General features: G+C 53.8%; 1 protein-coding gene across 2 annotated transcripts in view; it reads left to right on the top strand.

Moving 5' to 3' along the window:
* Nucleotides 1-6,990: 6,990 nt before the first annotated feature.
* DTYMK (deoxythymidylate kinase (thymidylate kinase)) overlaps nucleotides 6,991-10,534 on the top strand; it is a 10,092-nt gene continuing 6,548 nt past the window's right edge. For both annotated transcript variants that reach the window (XM_010832888.1, XM_010832887.1), the window contains exons 1-2: nucleotides 6,991-7,146; nucleotides 8,149-8,257. In XM_010832888.1, coding sequence (XP_010831190.1) covers nucleotides 7,017-7,146; nucleotides 8,149-8,257 — 239 coding nt within the window. In that variant the 5' untranslated portion in view covers nucleotides 6,991-7,016. The remainder of the gene's footprint in view (nucleotides 7,147-8,148; nucleotides 8,258-10,534) is intronic.

The following is a 10,534-nucleotide window of genomic DNA, read 5'->3' as shown; positions in this document are numbered from 1 at the left end:
ACTTCCGGGGCCCGCGGGCCAGGAGCCTGCGATTCCCCGGGCCGCCTGGCGGGGGCCGGCGTTCTAAACCCCAGGCGGACATGTAAAAGGGGGAACGCGTTCACTGTTTTGCCAGCTTTACCTGCATTATACAAAGTCAGGCTGTAGGGAAATGTACAGCTTCCCCACTCCCGGAGGCGCGGGCCTGCGATCGTCTTGCTCACCCTTCGATCCAAGTGATACCAATGTTTGTGCAACGATCCCCGCTCCATTTAATGCTTGGTGTGAAAATTCACACGCACGCTCCCGTGCACTGTTGCACACCACCCCTATTTTATTGTTTCGAGTAGATAAGTGTTTTTATTAATAGAGTTTATTTTTAGAGCAGTTTTTGGGTCTCAGAAAAATTGACAAGAAAATACAAGAGTTCTTATACACCCCTTCCACGCATACACAGTTTTCCTTAAGAACATTTTCCATGGCTGGGGCACATTTATTACAGTTGATTAAATAGTATTGATACATTATTAAGGTTTCCCTGCTAGCTCTGGTAAAGAACCCACCTGCAAATGCAGAAGACCCCGCTTCGATCTCTGGGTCGAGAAGATCCACTGGAGAAGGAAATGGCAACCCACTCCAGTATTCTTGCCATGGGACGTCCGTCCCATGGACAGAGGAGCCTGGCTGGCTACACTACATAGGGTCACAAAGGAGTCGGACGCAACTTAGCGACTAAACAGCAACAAAAAGAAGTCCGTGGTTTACATTAAGCTTCAGTCTGCGTTGGGCATTTATGTTAAGTGGCACCCATTACAGTGTCAAATGTAACAGTTGCTCTGCCCTAAAAATCAGCTGCTTCTCCGTTCTCCCTACTGGGGAACCCCTGGCAAACGCTAATCCTTTCACTGTCTCTAGTTCTGCCGTTCTCAGAATGTCATATAGTTGAAATCATAGAACGTGTAGCCCTTTCAGATTGGCTTCTTTCACCTAGTAACATGCATTTTAAGTTTCCTCCATTCCTTTTCATGACCGGACAGCTTCTTTTATTAAAAAAAAAAAATATATATATATATATATTCATTTGACTGCGTCACGTATTGCAGTACTTGGAATCTTCATTGCGGATCTTTCCTTGTGGTGCACAGACTCTAGTTGTGTCTCTTGGGCTCAGTACTTGCAGGAAGCAGACTTTGTTGTTCCACAGAAGGTGGGAATATTAGTTCCCTGACCAGGGATTGAACCCAGATCCCTTGTATTGCAAGGCAGATCGTCAACCGTTGGACCAAGAGGGAAGTCGTGCTCATCTCTTAACACTAGAAATCATCTCCTTGTCTGTACCACAGTTTATTCTTCACATATTGCTTGCGTCCAAGTTCTGTCAATTAGGAATAAAGCTCCTATAACCACGGTCAGGTTTTTGGGTGCACACACTTCAATTCCTTTGGATAAATACCAAGAACTGTAATTGCTGGATCAGACTGTAATGTTTAGCCTTGTAAGAAACTGCCAAACGGTCTTCCACAAAGAGCTGTACCATTTTGTATTTCTACCAACAATGGATGAGAGTTCCTGTGGCTGCACATCTTCACCAGCATTTTGTGTCATTAGTGTTTTGGTTTTGGGCCGTGAAAAAGACGTGTAGCGGTATCTCCTTTTATTTCCAATTCTGGAAAGCCTGGTGTGCTGCAGTCCATGGGGTCACAAAGAGCTGGACATGATTTAGCGACTGAACAATGACACGCGGTGTTGGGAACCTTTTCACGTGCATATTGCCACCTGTATGTCTCTGGTGAGGCGTCTGTTCAGATTTTCTGCCCAGTTTTTAAAATTGAGCTGTTGGGCTTCTTAACTGGTGAGTCATACTATCCAGTTTTCTACCATTTACATTTTTAACTTAATATTCTTCGCAAATTCTGGACAGTTCAGTTCAGTCGCTCAGTTGTGTCTGACTCTTTGCGACCCCATGAACCACAGCCCGCCAGGCCTCCCTGTCCATCACCAACTCCCGGAGTCCACCCAGACTCATGTGCACTGAGTCGGCGATGCCATCCAGCCATCTCACGTCTTACTCAGTTTGATGTCATCCTGGTTACTAGCCGTGTTTCACTGGGTCACTATACCTACTTTAACAGACGCCTTACAGAGGAACACTGTTTTGATGGTTTCCCGTTTCTCATTACCATAAGTGTTCTGGTGAATATTTTTCATACAGTTGTTTGTATCTGTCCTGGTTACCTACTGCTACATAATAAACCTGTAAACTTAGTCGTCTAAAAGAAACATTTTATTTGAGCTAACAGCTTTTATAGTCAGGCGTCCCAGCAAGGCTCGGTTGGGTTATTGTTTTGTTCTGTGCAATATGATAGAGATCTCCAGAGCGGCTAGAAGGTGGCGTTCAACTGGTACCTGCACCAGAGCACCTAGAGTGCGGCCTCTCCAGCCCAGAGCTTCTACAGAGTTCTGAGAGGCCCCGGTGGAAGCTGCCCGACTCTGTGACCTCACCTGGGTCATCCCAAGACGACACCTCACCACATTCTGTTGGTCAAGTGAGTCCCTGGGGCCAACCCAGACTCCGGGGGAGGGGACGGTAGACCCGTACCTCTCAAGGGAGGAGCAGCACTGTTGTGGCTGTATTAATCGGCACATCGTCTTATTAGTTCTTTAAGGTTAATGCTCAGAAATTGTATTGCTGGCTCAGAGGGCATGTTGTAAGTGCTGCTATTTCTAAACGCACTGGCCGAGGGGACAGTTAAACTGACACTCAACCGAGAATGTGTCTAGTACAGTGAGCCCTAGACTGCATCAGCTGTATTATCTTTGCTTAACATGATATGGGGGGCGGGGGGGAGAACCTCGGTGTTTGTGTCTCTTTGATTTTAAGCGTGGCTAAGCAGATTTTCACAATTTGTTGGCTGTTTGTAGTTATTCTCTCACGGTACGTTCTTCACCGTCATCTGTGGAGAAACAAAGGGTAGTGGCCTTCACATATCAAAGACACAAACAATCTGTCTTCTTTCATTCACGTAAGAAGACTTGATGAATTCTCTCACACAGACCATTTTGTTGTTTAGTCGCTAAGTCATGTCCGACTCCTTTGCGACCCCACGGACTATAGCCCGCCAGGCTCCTCTGCCCGTGAGATTTCCCAGGCAAGGATACTGGAGTGGGCTGCCATTTCGTTCTCCAGGGGATTCTCCCGACCCAGGAATTTAAACCCACATCTTCTGCACTGGCGGCAGATTCTTTACCACTAAGCCACCAGGGAAGCCCAAAGACCATTTTAGAAACTGCAAAGATGAGCGATGACTCTCTCACTATTGTCAGCTGAAGAAAAAAACTGTGCAACCTAAACATTAAGAATTAAGTTTCATGTGGAGGACTGAGAGACTGCTTCGAGGAGGCGAGGAAGGGACCAGGGTATGTGAGAGTTTTTGAGCAAAAACCGCGTAGTCAAAACATGAAAAGAGCACTGTTGATTAACCAGACATCGCGAGTCGATGTTGATTAACCAGACATCGCGAGTCGGTTCAACGCTTTTCTGTGTATGGGAAGATGCGAGCGTGGGCTCCTTGGACTCACTCCTCTGGTGTGCGCCTTAATTCTCTGGGGCCAGGATCCTGCTTCTCAGGGGCAGCTGCAGCTGCTGCTGGCTTGACAGTTGCCACATCCTTTGTTGACTGATACGGCAGGCAGCATTTTTCATCCCTGCTTTTTATTTCTATGTGCTCTGGATAAATCTTTGATAACAGATTTCACACTTAGGACTACTGACATTCAGCCCAGTAGGCCTGTGCTGGGGGCGGGGGGGTGGCGGAGGTGCTCTCCTGTGCTTGTCGAGGGCGAGCAGCACCCTGGGCCTCTCACACTCGATACTGTCAGACCTGCACCCCAAGTCGTGATGGTCAGAATGTCCCCCAGCTGAGAGCCGGTGCTTGAGGGTAAGGCTAAGCTACTCTAGCAGAGAAACCCACCCAAACTCAGTAGCACAGAAAAGATGGAACTTTACTTCTTCTGGAACAGTCCAGGAGGCGGGCAGCCATGTTCCACGGGGTCACTCAGAGACCTGGACTCCTCCCAGCGTGGCATCTGCCCCCAAAGGGCCTTGCCATTGTCTCCCCAGTGAAGGCTGGAAACGTGAAGACAGGACTGGGGGCGAGGCAGAGGCACAGTCTGCCGTGTGAAGGAGACAACCATGGCTGCTCACGGCTCCCGGGCAGGAACTTAGCCACCAGGCCATGTCTACATGCGGGCAAGGCTGGGAGGTGGCATCCCACAGGGCAGTGGTGTGCCCAGCGCATCTCGTTCTTCTGCAAGTACGCGAGTGCTGCAGACTGAATACCCCCCTCAGAATTCACAGGCTGAATCCCTGAACCCGCAGTGCGACTGTGTTTGAGCGATAATTGAGGAAGAGAAACCAGACCTGTCCACATTTGTGCAGCGGCAGGCTGTGTGAGGACTCAGTGAGAATGGTCATCCGCATGCAACCCAGAGGGAGACATCAGGCAGGCTGTGTGAGGACTCAGTGAGAAGGGTCATCCGCATGCAACCCAGAGGGACACATCAGCCCTCTTGGCACCTTGAACTTGGACCTCCAGAACTGTGAGGAAAATGTTCTGTTTAAGCTACCCAGTTTGTGGCATTTTGTTCTTGCAACCCAGCTGAGACAGGGAGAGGTTTTGATGGATAGCAGTAAAGACTGAGCGATTCCTGGGATGGAAGGCCCATCACCAAGCAACAGGCACAGTCAGGGCTCTAGGGCCTCTGCTGCTGCTGCTGCTGCTAAGTCGCTTCAGTCGTGTCCGACTCTGTGCGACCCCAGAGACGGCAGCCCACCAGGCTCCCCCGTCCCTGGGATTCTCCAGGCAAGAACACTGGAGTGGGTTGCCATTTCCTTCTCCAGTGCATGAAAGTGAAAAGTGAAAGTGAAGTCGCTCAGTTGTGGCCCACTCTTAGCGACCCCATGGACTGCAGCCTACCAGGCTCCTCCGTCCATGGAATTTTCCAGGCAAGAGTACTGGCCTCTACTTAATGGAAAGTCTCAAACCCACAAAAGCAGAGAGAACCTAACAGACTCCATGTGCCCATGGGCCAGTTTCAGCAATCACCAACTTCCCTTCACCCGCCTCCATGCACGTGCAGGCCCAGCACCCTAGCCAGGATCTCCTGCACAAAGCAGATGCGCTCTGCCCACCTGTCAGGCCTCCCTGGTGGACTCGCACTGCTCAGGGGAGACTGTGCTAAAAATCTGCCACGAGACTTAACTGTCAGTGAAGCAGGGCAGAGGAACGGGACACACAGATGCCTAGGCTCTCCTACTCCTGTGTCAGGGGTGCGAGGTCAGGACCGGATGCGTGGAGGTGCTGCAGTCACCCTGTGGCTGAGGGATAAGCTAAGGGAACTGGTGAGTTGCCGACCCAGCATCCGAGATCACTAGCAGCAGAAAGAGTTCTTGGCTGCCTAACTCTGGACTCTGTGTTATGTGAGATAACTAGACATCCCAATGATTTAGGCCCATGAAGCTGGCATTCCAGCTGTTGGTGGTGTTCAGCCGCTGAGTGCTGCTTCTTTTAGCTAAGTAAGAAATTTCACTGTACGTTTGCTAGTATTTCCTGCTATTAAAAGGGCATCCACGGCTCCCCAGCATGCAGGGGCAGACCAGCCAGGCTGCCCCGCCCCCATTTCCATGGGTGACCAGGAAGGCTGAGCTCTCACAAGCTGAGGTACTGCCGGTGTTCCTGCCTGTCAGCCTGATGAGTTCATCCTGCTGATGTGGTATAAGGCTGTCCAACCTCAGGAGGGTGTCTAAGCCCATCATCCTTTTGAAGGCAAGATGTAAATTTCAAAACAAGTTAATCTAAGGCAATATTGTGCTGTTAGCGTATCAGCGACCTTTTGTAGATTGTACCGCAGTAACAAAAGACCCCAAAGTCGCGGAGGACTCGGCTCAAAATTCTTTATTTCTAGCTGGTGCTCCCTGTTCGCGGCACTGGTGTAGGTTGGCTGTGTTCATTCCAGAATCCAGGGTGAAAAAGCAGCCGTAATTGTGCAACTGCAGTTCTCAGACTGGGGACTGGAAAAGGGAGGTGGTGACCTGCACAACAACTTTCTTCCTGAAAGTCGGCTCTGGTTACTTTGCAAGTTCAATATGAAGGACGAAAGCCAATAATTGGGAATAACGGAATCTACCACCCTTCCAGGATCCACAACCCCATCAAACAAGGGCCCATCAGGAAAACGGAAAGCTACCTCAGAGGTCTTGGGTCACAGCGAAATCAGGGGCTTGTACAAGTGAGGTGGGGGTTGCCACGACCTCAGCCCCAACACTGAGGTGGACCGTCTGTAGCTCGCGGGGGTCCGCGGCTGCCCCTAGTCCCCTCGGCCGCCTCTCGTCCGGGGAGCTGGCGCTTCCCGAGGACTCCCTGGAGAGCAGCCCTAAAGTCCACGGCCACATTTCTGGCCGTCTCCGGAGTTCTCCGCGGCCAACTCGAGCGTGCGAGTAAGTTCTGGGAAACGCCGCTCCCAGCACTTAACGGGCCTGACGCTGCTGTCCGCACCAAACTCCTAGGTGGAGGTCGGAACCCCCATGAGGGTGCCTGGGGACGAGCCGTCAGAGGCCACGAAGCCCGGAAGGCAGGACCCCTAGACGGGAAGGCAGTGTTCGCGCCCATAGGACGACAGCCGCCACCCTGACGGAGCGCTTCCGGGAGCCGAGCGGAGCCGCTCGCCCTCAAGATTCCCGCCGTCGAGGAGTGGGCAACAGGCAGGCCCCAAGGCTGCAGCCCCGTGCTTTCGCAGGAAGAGCGGACGCCCGCGCCAAAGACGGCGGCCTGCGCGGGACACTGCGCGCCGACATTCTGGCCCGGAAGAGGCGGTGCGACAGAGGCACTCCCAGACCAGTCGCCCCGCTTCCGCTGTGCTAGTCCCAGCCAATCCGGCCACGCCGGCCCGCGTGAGCCAATCCCCGTGCGCGACGCGAACGACCACAGCCAATGCGCAGTGCGGGCGGTCCGGGGCAGTGGTGGCGGGAAGGCGCGGCGATGGCGGGCCGGCGCGGCGCGCTCATCGTGCTGGAGGGCGTGGACCGCGCGGGGAAAAGCACCCAGAGCCGCAAGCTGGTGGACGCACTGTGCGCCGAGGGGCACCGCGCCGAGCTGCTGCGCTTCCCTGGTGGGCGCGGCGGGCCGGGCGAGCGCGGGGTTCCGGGGGGCCGGGGATGGGGACGCGACCCGGGGCCTTTCCAGGCCCCGAGGGTGGGAAGCGAATGCCTCGTGGGCCGGGCCCGCCCTCGTAGGTCCGCGGGTCGGGGCGCAGGGGCCGGGCCCTTGTGGCCCCTGAGCCTCAGCCGGACGCGTCTGTGGTCATTAACACGCCGCTGACGTGCAGGCAATCAGGTCCTGTGTTTAGTCTCAACACGTGTACAGCCCAGAAGGCGTCTTCATAGAGTAATGACTGTCACCCCCAGAAGGTTCCTGGTGCTGCTCTGTAACCCAAGTCTCCGTTTTGTTTTGGGGTTCCTCCGCCCGCCCGCCCGCCTTTGAGCGTTTACCTTCTGAGTGGTTTTGTGTCATATTTTTAATGTAAAACGGTGGTCTTGAAAACGCTTGTAAGAATATCATCAATACTTAGGTATTCAAGAGAAGTTCAGGGTTTACAAACCAGAGGTGGCAGCAGTGGAGGGAAAATGCTTCCTTGAATATTTATCGTTTTAATCTTTAAGCGAGACAGTCTGCAAATCTTACACAGTTGACCCTTTGAATGACGTAGGTATGAGCCGCTCAGGTCCACACAGACACCTTTTTTCAATAAACACGCAGGACTCTGCAGTCCTGGGTTGGTGGACTGCAGGGAGGGAAAACCTCGGATACTAAGAGCCAGCTGCAGCGCTTAAAGGTCCTTTTGGTGTCAAGGCAGATCCTGGAACCAGTGCCCCTTGGTTGGCTCTGCCTCTGATTGCTGCTTCCTACCTGAGCTCCTTCCTCCTAAAGCTTTGTTCAGCCCAGTGTCTGCACACTGCTGCGCTTCCTCGGGTAAAGGTGTGAGCCTGTCCAAAGTTGCAGTAAAATAAACTTCAAAGTTGGACAGGTCAGGGCCAGAAGTTCTGCACAAACTGTTCTTAATGTCCATGACGAGCCTGATCTCATTTTCTGTGTTTTTTCTCTCTTGTTTTAGAAAGATCAACTGAAATTGGCAAGCTGCTCAGCTCCTACTTGGAGAAGAAAAGCGAGGTGGAGGATCACTCGGTGCACCTTCTCTTCTCCGCGAACCGCTGGGAGCACGTGTAAACACCCTGGCCCCGCCACCCTCCCTGCTCTGTATTTCCCCCCTCGACTCAGTGGGCTCTTGTTTCTGAGTGGCTGAGAGTCAGGCTGGAGGCTGTACCTTTACACATTGTTTATTCACAGATCCCCAGAGCTCTAGTTAATACCCCCCACCCCACTCCTTTTGTGACGTTAGGTCGTTTCAGGCGCACAGAAAAGCTGATGGAGACGTACAGAGTGTCCCTAGCTCGTCCCCCCCACCCGGAGTCTCTCTTATTTGTCTTGGATGAACCAGTGTTACGAGTCACTAAGTGAGGCTGACGGTTGGTGCTGGGGTCTGCCCTCTCCCGCCCCCTCTGTCTTACATCGCCTTGGTGGGATCCCTCTGTACCCAGCACAGCTGATGACGGAGCGCCTGTGGGGCACACTCCGGTGCTCCTGTTCCTGTCTGCACACGTGTGTGTCAGTAACACGTATGTCACAGGAGGTGTTCTAACGAATAAACGGGGTCCTTGCGGGCAGACCACCTCACGGCATGCTTCCTAACTGCCTCGCTGTCTGCGTTCCGCTCTCCTCTCAGCTCCTGCGACCTGCTGTCCGGAAAGGCTGCTCCACTGTGGATGGAGCGAGTCCTTCGGGTGGGCACGCAAGGGGCTGTGCCTGGCGCCCTCCCACGAGCAGGCTGGCACCGCTCCCTCTGGCCTTGGCTGAGCCAGGGTCTTGTCTGGAAAGGCCTACCCCTTCCACGTGTTAGATGAAAAGGAGGCCAGGTTTATTTGTTTTTAATTTTCTTCTTGGTTGCACTCAGGCTTGTGGGATCTTAGTTCCCCAACCAGGGATTGAACCTGTGCCCTCTAGGTGGAATCGCAGAGTCTTAACCATCGCACTTCATTGGGATCACCAGGGAAGTCCCATTGAGGCCATATTTATAATCTCTAGCACATCTAGGGTTTCTTGATCTGGGTGTTCTGATTTTTGCTTTTTGTGCGTTAGTAGAAAATAACATCAGATCAGTTCAGAATGAGGAACAGGACCACTCCCTTCCTCAGCTCCAGCCTTGCCCAGGCGTGCCGGCCTGTGTACCCTGGCCTGTTTGTTCTGCCACAAGTCCCCTTCAGGTCACCCCATCCACTCCCATCAGATCAGCTTTTCTGACCCATGGAAGCCCTTGGTTGACAGGTTGGATTCTGGGCTGCTGTGGCACTGTCGTCCGCCAGCTGCGTGACCTTGGTCTTGCTCGGCGTCTCAGCTGGAGCTTCCTGGGCAGTGTTGTAGGCAGAGCGCCCCTCGCCTGCGGTGCTGTGTTCTGGTACCGCCTCCACTTCCTCCCTGTCTGTCGGAACCTGCCGTTGTCCAGGGCCGTCCACGGGTTTCTTCCTAGCAGTAGGCGTCTGTCCGGCCCTCTGCCGCGGCTCAGCAGCGCCTTCCCTAGCAGTAAGCGTCTGTCCCGCCCTCTGCCGAGGCTCAGCAGCGCCTCCCAAGCCTCAGCTTTCGCAGTGCGCTGTCACATTTGCTCTCCCCTTACTCTGTGTGAAGTTCGCCAGCTGTGAGTGAAATGCTGGGTTTATGGTTCTTCCTGAGTGGATTTGGGTTTGCATTTTTGGCGCAGTACCACAGAAGTGACGTGGGTCCTCTCGAGAGCAGGAAGTCCCCTGCGAGCCCACTGAGGCGTCCCTGGCGTCCCCCCGCTCTCCCACTCAGCGGCTTCCTCCTGTTGAGAATCCTGTGTAAACCCTCGTCAAGCTGACCGCTGGGCTGGCAGTGGCACTGGTGGTAAAGAATCCTTCCGCCACTGCAGGAGACGTAAGAGACTCAGGTTTGATCCCTGGGTCGTGAGGATCCCCTTGAGAAGGAAATGGCAGTGCACTGCAGTATTCTTGCTGGGAGGACCCCATGAACAGAGGAGCCTGGTGGGCTGCGGTCCCTGGGGTCACAGAGTCGGCCACGACTGCGTGACGCAGCAGGCCTGTCTGAGGTGGTTAGCGTTTTTCTGGCGCCTTCGTTTCTCCTGCGTGGACCAGCTGGATTCCGTACAGAGCCTTCCTGCTCCTGCCTGTCCGTCTGCCATCAGCGAGGGCTCGGGGGCGGCCTCTGCTGCTCCTTGTTCGCTGCTCCGTTTGTTCAGACGCGGCCTGCAGGACCCCTTCAGGCCGGCTCCCCCGTCCCTCTGACGGTTCTGGTGCTCGAGTCTTCCGCGGTAGCTGAGACCCGCTGCCTTCCTCTTGGTGGGAGAGGTGTTTAGCAGCCGACCTCTGCTCAGGGGGGCACGCTCACGTCCTGCAGGACTGTCGGGTGCC

The sequence above is a fragment of the Bison bison genome, unplaced genomic scaffold (genome assembly GCF_000754665.1).
Source record: "Bison bison bison isolate TAMUID 2011002044 unplaced genomic scaffold, Bison_UMD1.0 scf7180017862692, whole genome shotgun sequence".
NCBI lineage: Eukaryota > Metazoa > Chordata > Mammalia > Artiodactyla > Bovidae > Bison > Bison bison.
The sequence above is the reverse complement of the archived record's forward strand: the minus strand, read 5'-3'. Positions and strand labels throughout refer to the sequence as shown.